General features: G+C 53.4%; 2 protein-coding genes across 2 annotated transcripts; both read right to left on the bottom strand.

The window, feature by feature from the left end:
* Nucleotides 1-1,032: 1,032 nt before the first annotated feature.
* On the bottom strand, nucleotides 1,033-4,530 carry N0V96_006048 (uncharacterized protein; the record flags this gene model as incomplete). The annotated part of the gene is made up of 1 exon (XM_053193924.2): nucleotides 1,033-4,530. The coding sequence occupies one exon, from the start codon at nucleotides 4,528-4,530 to the stop codon at nucleotides 1,033-1,035; it is 3,498 nt and encodes a 1,165-aa protein (XP_053048500.1).
* Nucleotides 4,531-11,541: 7,011 nt separating this feature from the next.
* N0V96_006047 (uncharacterized protein) lies at nucleotides 11,542-11,895 on the bottom strand (the record flags this gene model as incomplete). Its single annotated transcript, XM_053193923.2, has 2 exons — nucleotides 11,542-11,686; nucleotides 11,750-11,895. 2 exons carry the CDS (start codon nucleotides 11,893-11,895, stop codon nucleotides 11,542-11,544), a joined length of 291 nt encoding a protein of 96 aa, XP_053048499.2.
* Between the last annotated feature and the right edge of the window lie 7,784 nt (nucleotides 11,896-19,679).

Below are 19,679 nucleotides of genomic sequence, written 5' to 3'. Positions count from 1 at the left end.
CAGCGCGCTTGGAAATGCGGTACGGCTAGAAGATGAGGCACAGTGAGGGGTTGGTTGTGTGATGACGCAGGCGTGATGGAGGTAAGGGCAGCTAGGTAGTTGAAAGTTTGGGATGCGAAATCGCATCGTGGGAGAGGAACGGACGCACAGTGCTAGTGACATGTGTGAGGAAGTTGATGCAACAATAATGCACTGTACTGATTTTGGGGTTCCGTCCCAACGAGAAGCCTCAAATTATCGCCAAACCTGGGCACACTCGGAACGACAACCAGAGCTCCAGCTCTAGCGGTCAGACTCCCGGGTTGAGCCCATGATTACATACTAATCAAAGTATAGGGAATATTCCCAGATTCCTCAACACATCATCACGATTCAAATCTGTTGAACACTGCACACTAAAACTGATATCACCGTTATCTTCACATAATGCAGGCCAATTGTTTTAACAGTCGACAAATCTTATTTTGTTGGATGCTGCCGGTAATGTACATACAGCAGGATCACATGCCCTCATGACATGTCGTCGTAAACCGACCCCCAATATCCTTTCCGTCCATTCATGATCCTCTATGCTGCGTTGCGCTTCTATCCGGCGCCCTCTTTTTTATACTATGCTTGAGTGGGGTTGTGTCTATAGTTTGGGCCATTGGCCGTCATCGCTCGCTTTCCGATAAAAAGCCCCTGCACGGGTGCTCAGTCGCCGTGACCCTTTTGCTTCCGACAAACGCCGTACCAACCCAGTATCCCGATTATGGGGGTATGAATTCGACTTCCGGTTCAAACTCCAAATTCCAAAACCATGTGACGATATGAAATGCTTTCGGCGCACTGCCGTAAACCAGACTGGCCGCCGATCCTGGCCAGGCACCCTCAGTCCACCTACTTCAAAACACAACGGGGTATCAAGCAACGCGGTAGATGAGGGCAGTTACAAAGGAAACGTGTTCATCGAGGGAACACGCAGAGCAGCTGCTCAATGCGTGGTTCGATGATTTGATGAACAAGGTAGACAAGACAGGTGTTGGAGTGAGTTCAGTTGTGTGCAACAGCTTCCTCACCACCGCCACCGCCAAGAAGCTCCAGCACCTTGTTGACAACAGCACTGGGGTAGCCACGGCAGAGCATCTCTCCGACAACGCCCTTGGCCTTCTCGCGCTCCTCGACGGCGAGGTAAGCACGAGTCATGGCCTCGTATGTGCTGGGCTCACGCTTCTCGTGACCGACAGAGTCGTAGATGGCTTGGGCTTTCTCAATCTGCTTCTCAGCGGCCCAGCCGTGGATCAGCGTGTTGGCGATGTAAGGAGTCATCTCGACACCTCGACGGCGCATCTGACCAAGGATGGCCTCAGTGTCGGCAACCTTGTGGTTGGCAACCATGGCCTCAAATAATGCTTGGAAGAGGCTAGCGTTGGCGGTGACGGCGCGGTCGGCCATAACAGAGTCGAAGACCTTGCGGGCGCCCTCCATGTCGTGGAGGTTGCAGCCACGGGCGTGGATGAGAGCAGCGAAGTGGACAGCCTCGGGCTTCTGACCGGAGGTACGGATAGCTTCAAGGACCTTCTCAGCAGCAGCCATGTCGACGGGCTCGAGGGTGGCGTGAGTATCGACAAGAAGCTTGTAGGTGTGAGCAGTGGGAGCGATTCCCTTGACCATCATACGATCGTAGTAGGCCAGGACCTTCGCCTTATCACGCTTGGTGGTAAGGAAGAACTGCATCATGCTGTTGTAGGGAGCGGGGCGGGCCTTGTAGTTGGGCATCGCCTCCATCTCATCAAACAACTCTTCCGCAAACTTCTCATCGCTAACGCGGCAAAGGGCGTTGACAATGGTGCCGTAGGTGACCGAAGTGGGCTTGATTCCCAGAGCGCGCATCTCGGCAAAGTAGAACAAGCAGTCGTCGATGCGACGAGCCTTGCCCAACTTGCCGATCAAGGCGTTGTAGAGAAACGAGCTGGGCTCAACACCCTCGGCCTTGGCACGATGGAAGATCTTGACAGCCTCGGAAGCCTCGTCGAAAGTCTTGGCGGATTCCTTGAGGGTGGTAATGTACAAGCCGAAGGTATTAGCAGAGGGGGCGGCTCCCATGGCAAGCAGCTCCTGGTGGTACTGCTCGGCCATCTGGCGGTGACCAATGGTGAGGCAGGCGCCAACCATGGCATCCAGAATGGAAGACCAGCCGTATCGAACAACAGCATACTGGGGCAGCAGGGGGACGTCGGTACGGGCCATGGCGAGAATGTCGTTGCAAAGTTCCATCTTGCCCTCGCGGGAAGCAGCAGAGATCAACTTGGCGTAGGTGATATAGCGAGGGTGGCGGCCAGCACGGCGCATGTTGCGGAAGCGACCAAGAGCATCGTGAAGTCTGGGACCCTTGCGGCCATGAGAGCCCTCGAGCTCATCAGAGATCAACGAAGAGCCTTTGAAGTCAGTGTTGTGCGCGTACGGGTCGAAGGAATCCTCGAAGCTCGAGACAGTGGCTGATGTGGTAAAGGGAGAGGCGGAGAGGTTTTGGGAAGACAACTCGCGAGGATCGGTGATGCCACGGCTGCTCATGAATTGATGAACAAAATCGATACCCTCCTCAATCTCGTCGGCAGACTCGGGGTTGGCGGCACGAATGCGCTGGAACATGAGCTCTGACTCAGCCAGGCCCTCGGCAACTTGGCCAGATCCAATCATTGCAATGGCGTACATTGAAGTAGGCTCGATGAGCGCCGGGGTGACGGGGGTCTCAGGAGCACAGAGAACATGCCAGTAGCGAGCTGCCGAAGCGACATCGCCCTGACGAACGCTCAGAGCAAGAAGTGCCATGGCAGGGGTAGCAATCTGGTGGAAGTTGATGGGCAGGTTGGCAAAAGCAGCGACGGCGGTGTGCTTGTCGCCGTGGTCCGCGGCGCGGGTGGCAAGGCTGCTCATAGGCTCTGCTCTAACCTCAGCCTCAACAACTTGGGCCCAGCGGAGGGCCTCGTTGAAGATGCCGCGGTCAGTGAAAGCCTTGACCATACCAGAGCTGACAATCGCATCCTTGATGTCGCCGGCGCGGACGCCGTACTCCTTGATGATCTTCTCGTAGAACTTCATGGCACCGTCAACCTTGTCGGAGATGATGTAGGCATGGATGACGGAAGCGTACACTTCGGCGTCCAACCTGTCATTAAGGGTAGGCTCGCCGTTGTCGTTAGCAACTGCAAGGTCCTTGTACTCGTTGTAGCACTCGACAGCGCTGACCAGGTCGCCGGAAGTCGCAAAGGCGGTGATCATGCTGGGGAACATGGCGGCGAAGGGAGTGACGCGGTTCAACTCCATGTGCTCGTAGAGGCGGAGCATGTCAGTAACACGCCCAGCTTGTGCACAAGCAGAGATGAGCTGGTGGTATGACTCAGCAGAGTAGGACGCCCTCTGGGTGAGGACAGACTTCTCAAACATGTCCATAGCAAGGTCGAGCCTGTCATCCTCGGAAAGAATGGCATGCTCGAGCTCGTGAGAAGCGAACATGAACTTGCCGGGCTCATCCATACCACCGAAACGCACCAACTTGTCGTGGAGGGTCTTCTTCAAAGAAGCAACCTCGAGGGATCGGGCGGCAAGGAGACCAACAAGAATATTGTAGGTATCGCTGTCCGGCACGATCTTGCGGCGGAGCATGTCGGCGTAGACATCCAGAGCCTTGGTGACCATCTCGTTCTTAGCGGTGGGCAGGTGAATGGCGGCAACCAACAGAGCGTTGTAGGCGCTTGCAATGGGCTGCACGCCGGCAACGAGCATAGCCTCGAAGACGGCCGGGATCTCAGCGTAGCGGCCATCCTCAGAGAGCTTGTGAAGGTGGTCGGCGTACACCTGAGATTGAGGGTCGAAAGGAGGTGTGGCAGTTCGGGCTACGCTGACGGGAGTCCGCGATCTGTCGATTGCGGGGGACTGGTACGAGTGAGCTGCGGAGCCATTGTGGGATGCAGATCGAATAGAGTGCTCAGAAGCCTCTTCCAAAGCTTCCATGCGATTCCTGAATTCGATTTCTTTCTCGAGTGCTGCGTCAATCTGCGCTAGAGCGGCCTGTGCCTCTAATGGAATTGGGGAGGCTTCTCCATCCTGAGCGGCGGCGAGCTCCTCGGCATCGTGGGCCTTTGACTCGCCAACGAGAATAGAAGCTGGTGAAGGCTTCCACTCAATCTGGCGCTGGAACTGGAACTGGGTCCATTCCTTGTCGAGATCTTCTTCGGAGGCCTGCTGCTCCTGCAGCGCCTCGAAGTAGGCGTCTAAGCTTCCATGCTTAAGCTTCTCGTCGAGCTTCTCGTGGTGGTGCTGGGGGAGGCCAGCACTTGTCCGCTCAGCGGTGTGGAAAGCGGACTGAAGCTGGAGAGACTGAAGACGACCGAAGCGGTTGGTGTTTCGGCGCGCAAATGAAGGTCGGTTTTGTGTGTTGAGGATGGGATGTGTGGCAGCTACGACGGACTGGGCGTAACCGTGGGTGAATGACTTTGCGAATCCTTGACGGATGAAGTTCTGGTAGAGGGAGGAGTAGATGGTGGGCATTTAGAAGACGCGGCGGAGGGGGGAATTCTGTATGGCAGGATTATCGGTCAGCTTGTGGTTTCCTTTGGATTTGTTGCTGCATAAACGGTGATCGACAAGATTTGCGCTGTGCTTCCCGCGTGTTCAGATGACACATGTTTTTTTTTCTCCTCTGTTTCTTGGAGGAAGCTGCGCATTTGGGGATGTTTCGCCACAGCCAAATGAAAAAAGCCGGGCGAACGGGGATAACAGCACGGGCGACTCAGACAGTCGCCGGGATCATTGAGCGTGTGACGACTTACATAGGGAAATATGAAGAGTCCGTTGCAGGTTCATTTGACAGCACTGTAGCCGTCAAATAAACGCGCGATCTGATTAAAAAAAGGTTATTGTATTGAGTATTGAAAAGCAGGAAGAGGGAGGGAAGCAAGATGATGACGGGAGGGGGCCTGAGGTAGAAGTATTAGTCTGAGGTGCCGATAGGATTGGTGACTACCCGTACGGATACTGCCATCCACTACTGCGTACTCCGTACCAAATGTCTATGGTGGCCGCAAGGGAAAAATGAAGAAAAGAGCAGGGTATACCGATCGGTAGGGAGGTGGGAGTGGGAATGGGCCTGGGAATGGAAAATGGGAGAGAACGGGAGCGCGTTTGAGATCGGACGGAGTCGATGAGGCGTACTATAGCCGATGCAAAGGAAGTCACTTTTCCATAGTTTACAGTGTGAATGTCGTAGCTGTCATTGTGGCAGGTACTTTGATTGCCTCTGCCACCTCAGCTGAAGCTACTACGGATCGTCCACCGGCCACGGCTCTCGAATCCCTCCTTGGCCCGTCACGGCTGTCTCTTTCAGACTCTGGAAGGAATGGAGAATGGAACAGAAGGGGGGCCAGCTACGGGCACACTAGACAAGGGCGAGTGGCAGGCCGCAGACCAGGGGAAAGGAAGCAAGGCGAAGGCGAGGTACTTCGCATAGAGTCTCACTCGCATTTGCGCGCACTTAGGAGCCTGGAGGAGAGACATACTCTAGAGAACTTGGAAAAAACCACAACAAGAATATGCGCAAAAGACTGGGGAACTTGTTCGCGTGGATTCGGAGCTGTCGCATGGACTGTGCCGATCTCGTCCAGTCATGTTGCGCGCTGACGGGAGAGGTGCGGGTACGTGACGGCCAAGGGTGGATTCGGGAACTTTAATTACTAAGGCCGTTGTGTCCGTCCGGGCGAGCAGCTCCTTCCAAGTTCCAACTTCCAACTCCCAAAGGCTCCAGTGTTCTTTCGGTGACTTGTTGCTACCATTTCCTATGGGTGGATACATTGTGGCTACTCCTTGATATTAATGACTCAGGCAGCAAACCCCGAACTGTTCGCGACCTCTGAGTGGCTGGCCTCTCTCTCTAGCCTCGTTTTGCTGTGGCTCACTCCCTTGTTCACGCTTGGGTGTACGGACCAAGCATTGAAAAAGCAATGCTGGTTCATATTGGAATGGGCCCTGACACTGACAGTACATCCATCCATAAGATCTAGCTATGATACCGAGACAGAATCTGAGAAAGGGGATGGACAGAAAGGTAGGCACTAGGTGGCTTCAATGTCCAATTCTTCCCGAGATCTGCCACTTCCTCCCATTGACTTGGTGACGGCGTGTAGATTTAGAATACGGGATGAAATGAAGTCGGAGACGGGACGGATACGTCTAGTATACGCCCCCGGGGCCGACTATGCGTGTCATAGGTACGGATACTGGACTCCTGGAGGTGTTGAAGGCGCAAAAAAGATACTTGTCGCAAGTTTGAAAAGCCCGTTCGGTCACAAGTTCACTTTTGAGCCCCTCACCTCCCTCGGCTTTCCAAAATGGTTCCCGCAGCGAGATGACGACTCTGACCTGCCGCCTGAGGACGCGAGATTGATTGATCATCGCTGCGCATCAAAGAGGCCCAGCTATATTCGTGCTAAGAAACGGTCTAAAAGCTGCGCTGGAACGTCAACTTGACAACGCCTTGAACGCTTGAACGCACACGACCACCAAAAACACGGGGAAATTTGGGGCTGCATCCCAGGGGCAGGTCGAGGTACGTAGCACAGGGGGCCTCCCAGGGCTCACGAGTCCAGGCGATTGCCAAATCAGGCCGATGACTCTTTGATGTCTTCCACCCAATGGCCCCCCTTCTGCGAGAAGAAACCGGCACCAGTGTACTGGATTGCGTGGGGCCGCTTCAAGGCTGGAGACATTTTCGAACTTTTGACAGAAATGCATGTGGTCCATCCCCAATGTTTCCCTGGGGCTGTCCAATTGACGTGGGATTGAACGGATAGAAGGTACGGGATACCTGCTCCTCCCCTGGCTGAGCCAAGTTGGAAGGTCGTGGACACGAATAGACGGTACCCAGGCCGTGACCAATCAGAGCCGGTACAATACTGGGAGAAGCCGGAAGGCGCGGGATGGTCGGGGAGCCCTTCCTGCCTCCACTCGGAAGCCACTCACCCAAGGTCGAGGAAGGACCAAGTGCTCAGTTCCATCCTGTCGGGAAGCTGCCTCCAGCCCCGCCCTTTCCATTCCGTTCCCACCCATTGCTGTGTTTCGCCCGTCACTGGCTGGCAAGTGGCTGCACAACTCTGCACCGTCCACACTTGCCTCCAGTTCCCTCCCCTGCTCCGGTACTTCCCCGCCGGTAGCGTCTGCTAGTCGTCCCCATTGGTGATTGACCACCAAAACTCCTATCCTCGCACGCAAATTTTTTCAACACCAAATCCAGGGGCCATGATAGCTGAGGCGGACCCTTTGCTCAGCTCCCACCGTCTCCTATGTCGATGATCGTGGCTGAAGCAATTTATTACTGGTAAGACTGGCAGAGCTGGGCCAGCTTCAATTTCTGGTTTTCACGCATCTCTGACCTACTACCTGTGATCAGACATTGCCAACAATGCTTCCCAAGCCATAACCGTTGACTTCAGGTGAAGTGAGGGTTGGCACCAAGCTATGGATCACCGCCGCCAGAAACACGAGCGGAAGAAGAAACAACAAACCGCCAGCATCAAATTTCGACCTTTTTTTTCGCATTTCCAAATTCCCCTCAGGCAATCCCTGGTTTGACTCCTTTTCTGAGAGTCTGAGACCCAGCCTGCTACGGATACATAGTCTTCTATCCCATGCCTTTGGGGCCTGTCTATCGCCCATCCCTTGCCTCCGCGGACGAATGGCGGCGCGCCCAAACTGACAATGTAATCTGCCCCTCCAAGTCCCCGTGGACCCTTTGCTTCAAGGGTCACTTACCGCATTTCCCTGAATCTCGAACACGGCCCGGAGATGGCGATGAGATCTTCATTGCCAATTGTCTTGTCAACTGGCAGCGGGAGCCATATTGGGCCAAAAGTCAAACTGGCCTGGCGGTGTGAAGCATCTCAGATTCCCTGTCGTTACTATGGCAGACCGTAGACGGTTGTCAGGTCGTGCCCTAACAAACGCGACGCGTCGAGACATTGAGAAATCGACATGGCCCAGGAACCCCTCCTCCGCAATTGGAGAGAGAAACGCACGCTCAACTGGCAGCATTTTCCAGGCCACACTGGCTGACACCCTGTTAACAGTGGCCAAGCACCTGAATTTCCCGCGACTCGTGGGGGGCGCCTCACAATCTTTCACATCACGAGGCCATTCCTCCACGAAAAAGAGCCGCCATCGACTCTGCGGCACGGTGCAGAGCCACAGTCTCACAGATCCTAAAACAGGATCTCGGTCAGGCACAAGCCCCCCCCCCGCCAGACATGGATGACCATGGATGATGTGCGCTGCAATGCGCAGGTACCTACCTACTCGCCGCCGTTGGAACCCTTAAGGCTCCGAAGGCTCGCGAACATAGGCGCGCCGCACGTCAGACTCGGAGGAACGGGCTTCTGGTTGAGCCGGCTTACCTCCGCCGCCGCGGACTGAACGAAAGTTATCCCCGTGCCTCCATCATAGCATATGCTCTCTGTTTGCCAACCGCCGCCGACGGGTTAGAGATACAGTAGTGCCACTAGCTACCCGGCCGCTGGTCGTTAATGCCCTGGTCACGTCTGATGCCGTCACCACGGTTTGACCAGGGGATTGCGGCTTATTCATCACCCGCCCCTAATGCGCTGCAACCTGCGTCCGTCCGGGGATTTCGCCTCCGCCTGTCACCGAGATGTGTCGGCTCGGGACTTCGGTGTGGGCTGTGGAGGATCGACGCCCGTACCCAGTCCAGCGGACTCCAGCCCAGGCAAGTCTTGACAAGGTGACATGTTTGACTTCACGCCTTTTCCCACGTGGGTCGCAGCAGTGCAAATTCACACAACGTGCGAGCGGATGTCGTGCAGAGCTAGCATCAGGGAAGACACATGGCGCATCGTTACGCAGCATCCCGACATGAAATCTTCTTTCGTTTGCTGTTTGTACATGTCTGCTTGTCACAGGTCCACTGTGGATTTTACAAAGGTGGCTCCAAGATGGAAATCCGATCATCTCGGACTACGCGTGTTTGTTGCACGATGCACCAGGGATCATGCAAGGCTGGGCCTGCTGCATTGAACGACACACGCAACACCCCTAGTTCACTGGCAAATGACAAACGGAACCGCAAACTACACCCCTTATTGCGTATCTGCAGAATAGTAATTCCCCTTGCTAACTCGGGAAACCGAAGTCGCAAGTCTGCCCTCTGCACCTGTTTCCGCCCCCTTACAACGACCAATACTCTCCAGTGCATAACTTCATGTTACAATCTCAAAGCTTCCATCATTTGCTAGTGTGAAAGCGTGTGACATAAGTTGTGGGATGTTAGTCTGTATGACGCGTACAAGTACATCATCATCTCGCGGCTTGCTGCCTTGGGAGAGTGAAGTTTACGTACACCTATCATGATGAGGTTCTACCACGCGTGACATGCTTTAATCGGTGATCTGTTCAAGCTGTACGAGCAATAGGTCCCTATCATTTCACAAGTAACGCCGTATAATTATGCCATTATACCGTTGTTGAGGACATCACAATACCCGGTGATAATACCCTCTTCAGTGGTACTCGTTTGCATGCTGCCAGCTATCTGACAATACAGAGATGCAGACAAGGAAGCAAGTTCCTTCCCCGATGTTGTCTATACCTAGATCAAGATGTCAGACTTCATGGGCAGACTCGAGTCTATAGACAATCAAAAGTTGATACCACCTTTAGGCCTTTTCCTACCATGCCACTTGGTGCATAGTGCCGAAATTCGTGAAGTTGTGTTGTGGTGGGTACATTTCGTATCGTGTAGTCAAATTATGATACCGTGTCGTATGACTTCCCTTGAAAGCCAGATCCCGTCAAACTCGATCTTTTGCGCCTCTAAAGCCGGAAGAAAAACAGACTACATATCATATCTCATGTCTTGTCTTTCCCCCTCGAAATGCCGGATCATCCACTTTACATTTGAACCCCCCAAAGTCACTTGACTACAGCTGGAGAAAAACGACATCCTCAAACCCGTCATACCTCTTTTCGCGCCAGCAGAGGATTATCTCTTGTATAAGTTTGTCCTTCTGCGTAGGAGAAGAAAGGCAGTTTGCTTTTAATCAGAGGATTACATAGGTCCTCATCGTTCACTCGTGTAGCCCGCGAGCTTTTTCGAAGCAAAATTTTAAAGCCAAAGGTTTGTGAGAATGGCAATAAAATTATGAAGGGTTTACAGGCCTTGTAGGTTCGGAAGGGAAAGATGAAGCGGAGGGGGGAGGAGGGGGTTTAAGAAGATAAATTGGCATCCTTGATTGAATATCTATATAACCGGTGTTGGAAAGTTCTGGTGGTACCATCACTTTACACACAAGCAGGCTACGGGAAGAATGGGACACATCATAACTTGTTGAAAAAAGGTGACGAGTACTGGGCGGATGGTGGTGGTGATGACGACAAGGGAGATTTGGCATTTCTCAATCCAATGCTCGGGGGAGGGCAGGGGATAGCAACCTCAAGGGGTTCAAGGTATAGGTGAAGACGGCGGGTTTATCTTTGGAAGAGAATGAAAAGCTTAAACATCTAAAACCGCAACATATGTGTAAGTAGGCTGGCGGTGGTTTCCATACGGCGCCAGGTTTCTTTTTTGGAAATGGACGCGATGATCAGGATTACATGAAAAGTAAGAGTCCTTGGTAGACGGGCAAAACGGTGGCCGTGATGGAAATCGACCGTCCTGGATCCCAATACCCGACAAATAGTAGCACTAAGGGTTCGAAGCAAGTCTGATGCGGGTGCGTTTGTTGTTGAAGAAAGAATGGCAAGCTGGAACGTCGAGAATCCCGATTTCACATGGGTAGCTTATTAATAGCTTTTATACGGCAAAGGTTCCAGGAAACGAAAATAATGATGGCGACTACATGGAGAGTGAGACTCCTGGGAAGAAGAGGAGGAGGGTAAAAAGTTGACAATGATGCACATCAACCGTCCCGGATCCCAGTACCCGGCCGAATAGTAGCGTCAACGGGTGTGGAAAGTAGAGATCACTTGGATAATCATGGTGGCATGACAGAGAACAGTAAGAGGGAGCACGTATTTGTTTGATGATTGATTTTCATTGATTCTCAGCGTCGGACATGTGTCTCGACATCTTCTTCCTCTCTCCTAGGCTCATCCCTCAGCATGTGGCCTCCCCCTCGCGTACCTAGTGGTATCGTTCTTTTCAAAATAAAAGCTCTCGCTCTCTCCAATGTGCGTATGACATTCACGTCATCGCCATGAGTGTTCCCATCCGTTAAACGCCATCGCTTGCTAAGAATGTTCATCCAAGGTATCATGTACCATGCAGTCGCTAGTAATCAAATAGAAAAAAAAGTTCGCTCAAAAGATCTTCCTCCGCACCAGCCTGGTGGTTCCGGTTGCAGCTCCATTAGGTCCAACTCTCATTAAGGCAGTGATGGTAGTAGAGTAGTAGTAGTGGTGGTGGTGTGATGTAATGTTGTAGTAGTAGTTGGTAGTGATGTTGTTCGACAAATGAGAGATTAAGAGTTGAGATGTAGTTGTATGAGGACTGGAACCCATCTATCGGTAGGAGCTGCCGACGCTGGAGATGGAGGCACTGGACAGGACGGGCTGGATGGAGAAGAGAGGGCGAGCAGGGAAGTCGGAGTCGAAGTCGGCGATGCCGATGCGGCTCGCGACTGCTTGTTCCTTGAGCATGGCAATTCTGAGAGAAACGTGTTAGTATATTGTTGGCTAGTGAAGTGTAGTGTAAGGATTGTAGACTTACTCATCTGCGCTGATGCCGGCGAGGTCAAGGTTGCATTTTTGGAAGTTGAAAGGAGCAGAGATCTCGGAGCCGCGCTGCTTGACCTCCTTCCTGTTGCGGCGGATCACCTTGTTGAGGAAGACCTTGAAGCCGTCGTTGGAGTGCATGGCTGAATCGTGTTGCATTGTGATGATGGTGAATTGTGAAGATATTGAGGTGCAGATGATGTTATTATATGTTGGTGATGTGTGTGTACCTCCAGCGCCGCGTCTGATTCACAGGGATAAGATGTTGTTTGTTTGTTGATGGTGATCGAAGGGATGATTCTTCAAGTTGTTGATGTTTAAGATTTCCGAAGATGGCGGGAAGACGAGTGGTGATATATCTTTCTGAAGTGTTCCCCCTTGTCTCGTGGTCGTGGATCTGTGTTCCCGATAATCTTGATGTATTCCTGAACCTCTTTGCTTTTTCTTCCAGCTCTCTGGTTCCTCGGTGTCTTGTTGGTGGAGTTTAGGCTCTGCCTTGGAGAAGTCTGATAGTCAAGGATATAGATTGGTTGGTTTATTGGATTCGTTGTTTAATTTGATTCCTGTTGCTGCTTTGAATACTGGTGAGAAGAAGCAAGCAACGGGAAGGAGAGGGTGGGAAGTAGAATCATATATCTATTCCCAGATCGGTGGACTCAACCCTGGGGGCGTGTGGTGTGTGACGAGCAAAAAAGAAGCAAGGAGTGAGTGAGCGAGTGAGGAGGAGGGTGAGGGTGTGAGGGGTGTGCCGCGCTAGCATGTTGAAGACGTGCGTAAGGCACATACGTCCCCGGGAACGATCGCACGCCCCCTCCTCCACTGAATCCATCAGCTCCACTCCCCCCTCTCCAGGCTCTTAACCGTACACCCCGTCCCCGTCCCCGTCCGCCTCTCTGTCGTTCGCCGTGGACCTTCGGGAAGTGCCTCCCTTGAGGTGTGCCAGTCATCTCATCAATGCCAAAAGCATCCCAGGGAGGACGACAGTCGGGGAGCGGAAAGGGTGGAGGAGGGCGTGGAGGGGTGTGTGTGTGTGTGTGTGTGTGTGTGTGTGTGTGTGTGTGTGTGTGTGTGTGTGTGTTTGTGTGTGTGTGAGAGTGATGTGCGTACGGCCAAGACTCAGAGTGAGGAGAGATGTGGGATGAAACTGCCGTGTGCAGAATCGCACTCCCAGGAACAACCATACAGAACTTGACCGCCTCTACAAACACAACGCATGCCATCGTAAAGTCGACCAAAGAAAAGTGTCCGTCCGTCGGCCGACGGACGCCACGGACGCGGAACAAGGTTAGGCGGGAGAGGCTAAGTACGATGGTCCGCAAGGATGTGGAGGAGAGGGAGGATTTTCGTGGAGGGGACAGGCACAGGGTGTGTGTGGGTGTTAAGGTGTGTATCCATTGCAACGGACGTAGAGGCAATGGGGACCAAGAAGCTAATACCTACTGATAACGACGATGACTGCTACTACCTTACTGCCTTTGCTACAGATTCTCGCTTGCTGGGTTAAATGTGACTTCTTTGGGAATAGTTCCGTGATGGAATTGAGAGAGAGGAAGTGATATTGATGAGGCTTATCGTTTTGGGCTGAGTATTGACGTTGTTGCAATATCGGTCGTTTGAGGAAGAGAGAGTGAGTGTCAGGAATCTTACGTGGGCTGACTGTACCGCAGCAAACGGGGAAAACGGCATTAGGTGATTAGGCAACAAAGTTTCCCAATTCAGTTTTGTGTCCACGTTGGATGACTACTCCCTGGTGAAGCAAAACGACGAAAACGAGCTGTTGCGAGAGAGTAGGTCACAGGCAGAAAGTAAAAAAGTTTCGAACTCCGTGTTTGGATCGAGCATTGAATCGGGGACGTCGGGAAAATCCCCAATCACGAGACGGACAGGACAGGGGGATAGGATCATCATCATCATCGCCGCGTGCGCGTGGGGGAGGAGACTTCTCCAGTGCTCCAGTTGCTCACAGACGGCCGGCCGTACGCTGATCGCCGAACCGGCAGCCCCTGGTTGAATGGAATCCCCTGCAACCCTTGCCAAGTTGCGAGCCCTGTGAGTGAGTGAGTGTGAGCATTGAGAATGAGAGTGAGAGTGAGAGAGAGAGTTCGGACTGACTGAGAGGGCTGAGTGAGTGAGTGCGCAAAAAAGAGAGTTGACTGCCCACCCTCACATCGAAATCTGAAACTCGGCGCCGTAAGGCTCACTCATACCATTTCACTCACACACACTCACGTACGGCTTACCGCTACATTCCGTCCGTTGTGTAGTTATAAAAAAAAGAGAATTTGTTTCAAGATTGGGAGGATGGGTGTGTAGGCCATGGGGTGTGGTGGTGTGCTGCTTCGTAACGCTGCTGCGCAATACGCGCGCAACGACATTTCAATTCATGCCTTTCTGTTAGTCACCAACTCTTACGTCCGCTGCTGCGGTGCCGAGTGTTGCGCAGTCGGCCGGTTCGGGGCTGGTGAGTGGATGAGAGAGAGATGGGAGATGACATCGCGGACCTGGAATTAGACACACCACACGCACACACATACACACAGACATGCACGCTGCTCTCCCGCATGGTTAGGTTGGTCCCTTTGATTGTGACGATGGTTCACCAACGGCCGGCCGAGTGGTGTTCTCACCAAAAGGCCGCTTGCTTGGACGGCTTTGCATACGGATACGCCAGCTTCCATCTATTCCAGAGTGCACGCGGGCCTTACGGCGCGTCATATCACGCCTTTGTCGGCTGCGGACATTTCCTGAGGCATCGCGGAGGAGGAGCGTTGAAGATGACCGTGAACACATGAACGTATGCAAGGCACCATGCAGGTCCCGCCCGCCCGACTACTCATCGCGCCGCGTCCGCGGGATTCCATATCGAGACGGCCTGCAGTCAATCTGTCATCCTCCCTCATTTGTAAGAAGATGGAGATCCTAACTCTCTCGGCCGATGGGGGGGGAAATGGCACATCGCCGTTTCCTAGTCTCCCGCCGCCGCTGCCGAAGCAGGGCCCCCGTGATGTTGCTCCGGCCGTGCCCGCGGGTCCCTCATCATTTCTACCTTACCCTTGCCCGCTGCTGCATTGAAGATTTGTGTAATTAGGTAAGAAGGAAAGAGAAAGAAAGAAAAAGCGATCATGAAACGACCCTGGTCCCCCCGCCGCGCGCGCTGTGTGTGACGCCCGCCTTTCGCCAACCCAGACAGCCGGAGTCCGGGGCCCGGCGATGTGTGTCCACTGCTGGCAGCCCAACCCAAAGCTACAGTAGGGGTGTAACTGTAAGCTGTGTAAGTTGCAGGCATCTTCTGCTGGTTGCGCACGTAAAAAGCCGACAGCAGATTTAAAGTTGTATTGGGTTGGGCGTGGCATCACTGGCATGGGTACGAATTGGTAAGGCAGGGCATGGATGAGGAAACTCAAAAGGCATGGGGGGATAGGGACAAGGAGAGAGAGAGAGTTAGATTGTTACAGCAGAAGCCCGTGTGATGCCGAAAGCTACACCACCTTCTTTGATGGGGTGCACAAGCAGAGTTTGTCATCGGAGCTTTCCCTTCATCTTCAGGCGACAGCGGGCAGGGCTGCGCGCAACGAGACGATAGGGCTCTCACTCTCACTCGTTTTTACGAGCTGTCTTGTTTGGGAGGGTCATACTCCGTTCATGTCCGTCGGCATCGGCATCGCGATCGTAGAGTTGAGGTTACTTGTTGCCTGTCGCGATGATCGTTGGCATGAGGCATGCAGCGTGGTAACGGGAAACCCGGATGTGGTAGTACGGCAACGGTTTCCCTAGTATTCTGAATCCGTACTTCTTTCTGAGTCTGTACACGGGCGGCATCATCGTGCGCTAGGCACTAGACACTCTGGTTTGAGCTTCAGACATGCGATCGACGAGACATTTGTACCGCATTACAGGTTCGGAAACATGTCGTCGTGTGTTACGAGTTACTGAGCCCGCCGAGTGTGAGGTTGAGTCTAACATTCCTCTCGTCGGCCGTGGAAAGCGTGGAGCTTCAAGCATTCCAATACTCTATCCATCTCATCCGGCCATTCCAGCGTAGTATCAGTCCAGCCCTCAGCCCTGCTTCTCCACGTACTCCCATTAACTGCTGTCCATTCCTTACCGCTTCTTTCTTCAGCAGAGTTTCCAATGAGGCTGGTATACATTCCAGCACCTGTATCCGTACTAACTATTATCCCTGTCTCCGCCAGCGCAGCAGCAGCTGGAATGCGATGCGGAGCCCCTGCGACAATGGTCAAACCCGTGCCCTTTGGGGCTGAACAATTTGCAGGAATGGAATCAAGGACCCCTGACATTTCGGGCATTCCTTGGGTCTTCGTGCAGCCTTTCCCTCCGGCTCTGTGACTCTTGGTGTCCTTGGTGCATTAGCTGCATTTCTCTAGGCATCATCATCATCTTCTTCATCAATGATACCAAGAGTCTTGGCTTCTATTAATGGATCCTTTTCTGTACACGCACTGCAGATGAGGGGGGTGAGGTGCATTTTTGTCGCAACTCGCAGTCGTAGATGTGAAGCCTCCACAGCCTCAACGCCAAGCACTAGAACGGGCTCACGTTTCGTTTGGAACGCATGACCAGAGAGTGAGAGCCACAGCTCGAGCATTGGAAACATCTTCCAAGCCCCAACCGTTTTAGAGGTGCTGATAAAGGCAAGCAAAATAGGCGTGGAAACGGGCGCTGGTAGACAGACTTGTCAGCGTGTCAGAGGAGAAGCACAGAGCACTCAGAGTACAGTTACACAGAAGGTATTGTTAGATGTTTGGTGCACAGAGCAGTTACTGAACAACTTGAGCTTGTGGTGGCGTCTGTTTCTCTGTTTTCCCCTCACTCTCGATTCTGTTCCTCCCGCGCCACATCCGCGTTTGCCAGCTTGCCCTGGCAGGTTCTACAGCCTACAAGACCCGAACTTGCATGGAACTAACGCCCAACTTCGCCAAGTTCAGGTCCCGTGGGCGGTGAGCACTTGGCCGCTCTACCTTTCAGAGTCTAGCAAACGAAAGAAAGATGGACGCTTTGGGACATGCCTGCGAGGGCTTCTCGGCTTGCAGCAGGCGTACGCCCACCAAAAAAGAGGTGGACGAGGGGAAGAGGAGGGGGGCATTGGGGCTGTCGGACTGGGCTGCACATCGTCGGACTCAAGGGATGGGGGCTTAAATTGGTTGGCGGTTGATCCTCATCACCAAACGTCCATCACCAGGTTCGAACGCAGACGTGTGTACCTAGCGTACGATACTGGTGTGCTAGCCGTTCCTGCACTCGGAAAATACGGATGGAGATACCTACATCGGCAGCACCACAATTGCACATACGATCGAGTCACACGAGCGAGACCGTCAGGCACCACGGCTTTTGCAAGCTCCACGAAAGCTGCACGAAGCTGGAGCCAGAGGGCGTGTAAGGAGTGGAGATAGTTGCAGAACCAAGAAGACGCAAGCACTTACCTTCACAGCTTCTCACGCGTATCACTGGTTCCGAGCTGGCGGGTTGCGAACCCCGCCGGGTGATGGTGACACCTAGATGATGGATTGATGATGATGACGGTGATGATGGCGGTGAAGCCATGATGCAGATGATTTGACGCTGACGATTTTCCTAATTCCGATACTGCGGCACCCATACCCCATCCTCCGTACGGAGTACGCACAAATAGATATTGATTCCCAATGATTTGGAACGTATGCTTGCCCCCCTGCCTTTGCAGATTGCAGCTTGCAGGCCCCCCTTGGCTGCAGACTCTCATCTCGCCCAGCAATCTGCAATAGGCAGATCATGGCGGGAAAAGGATTGCAATGCCTGCAATGCTTGCTTTGCACTCGCTTGCCCCTGCACGTTCGCGTTCGCCCTGTGCCTGGAGTGCCTGACAATCTGGGTCAACCGAGAAAATCTCTTGATCGCTAATATCCGCAGCTCGTCTCAGCATGTTTGCTTGTTTCGCACATACTCTTTTCCCCTTCAATATCGGGATTTGGAAGTGAATCCCTCTTCAGCCTCAAAATGTGCCAAACCCGTGAAATGATGTGCCATTTGCCAATTTAACCCAGCAATTAGACTCGATCCAATAAAAGCCCTTGTAGCCTCTAAGGCCAGTCAGTGCTGACAGTGGAGGGGCCACTACTCTTCCCGATCGGGGGCTTTTTCAGCACGTATCAACCCCTGGTCAGATCCATATACCTAGTTTGTATGCTCCATAGGCCCTGCCAGGCTTGCCAGCTGGGCTGCTCTCTCGCGCGTCCCAGGGCAAGGGTTTGGCAGCTCGCCTCGTCGACGCCGTGTCCGCCAGCCCAGTCCAGGTCTTGACGATCTGTGATCTGCTGCAGAGAAGGAAAATGCTCCCCTCCCCTGGGTGGCTGCAAACCATTTCCATTGGATCGAACCCGACTGTTCGTTAGCGTCCGCAAGCTTCAGTGTGCCACAGCGGGACTTGCTCGGACTACCAGCTGGAAGAGGGGGGATCAAGAGGAGGGAATGATGGAGGACGCGGCAGAGGCAGGCGACGGCGTCACGGAAGCACCGCTTTCCAGATCAAGTGCCCTCCCACAGCAGCTGAGTTACGGCCGAAGCGAAGGGAGAAGAGGGTGGATACCGCGAAGAGTGGTGGAGAGGGGTGTGTGATCTTTCTGGGACCTGTGATCTGAGGAGCTAGTTTAGATAGAGATGGTGGCTAGAGTAGACAGATGGATAGATGGGTTAATCAGCTGGTAGAGTTCGAGGCAGACTGTAGGGTAGGAGAGAGACGTTTAACCCAGCTTACCTAAGTGACTGTCAGGACTCGACGGCCAATGGATGTGCGGTCCTTGAAGCCATCGCCAGTATTCAGTACGGTAAAGAGTGACAGAGTAAGGTAGGTAGGTACTGACTGACAGAGCCTCGTGAGCCTCCCTGACAGCGAATGGCACCAGTCAAGCCAGTAAACTGACCAACTAGGCGTGGTGCAAGGCACGTCGCACAGAGAATTGCACGCTACGAAAATGGCGGCTGCCCCCAGGGACTAGAGAGCCCCCGAGGCCCCACCCTTCCCGCTCAGCACTGGCCTCCAGTGGCTTAACTAAGCGTCCCGTCCTGTGGCTCTTTCTCCAGATCAGCGCTCTCTGTCTCCCTCTCTCTCTCCTTCACTCCTTCCACCACACACCCCCGTGACCACTGAACCCCTCACCACCGAGAGAGACCGGCTCCAGAACGGCCCCACCATTCACCGCCAACGTCATTGGCCAATTCGGTTCTGATAGTGGAGACAACACACACCCCCGTCACGGTCGAAGCATTTTGACATCTTGCCCGATGCATCGATATCGACATCGACATCGACAACCTACACCAACCAGCACGGACGGATCACCGACCCAAGATAGCCTCAAAAGTAGCCCCCAACATGGCTGAACGCGGCAGTTACTCTTGGCTTTGAGGCCTTGCCAAGCTCCCCAAAGAAAAACCCAATTAACCCACCGGCAGTTTCTTCCTCATCGTGCGCCCTCTCCTATAGCGCACGATGGACTCTCAAACTTGGCAAACACCAGCATCAAAATCATCGTATATTCCGTTTGCGGAAAGTTTCAAGAGTCCAACGTCGGGGCGCAGCACGAAAGCAGGGTAAATTCTCTCTCTAATCAAGTTTTTCTTCATCATCCTTGCTACTACCATCCGTCCATCCCGCTCTGTAGTACCGAAATCGTCGTGCCACTGCGTCCGTACGGAGGAATCGCATCAAGGAAACGACTGAAACCCTCCGAGGTATCCCCATCACCACCCTTTGCCTACGCAACGGCACGACACGCCCTCCCACTTCCCGCCTTTTCGCCTCCCCAGCGGCCGACGATGCCTCCATCACCCTCACCCTCTCATCTTTCTGGCCGCATTCGAGCAAGTCGACGGTTTTATTGCGGCGTACAACTTACAAGAGCAAAGGAAAAAAAGTCGTTATGTTT

The sequence above is a fragment of the Colletotrichum fioriniae genome (assembly GCF_027942845.1).
Source record: "Colletotrichum fioriniae strain IMI 355084 chromosome Unknown scaffold_6, whole genome shotgun sequence".
NCBI lineage: Eukaryota > Fungi > Ascomycota > Sordariomycetes > Glomerellales > Glomerellaceae > Colletotrichum > Colletotrichum fioriniae.
The sequence above is the reverse complement of the archived record's forward strand: the minus strand, read 5'-3'. Positions and strand labels throughout refer to the sequence as shown.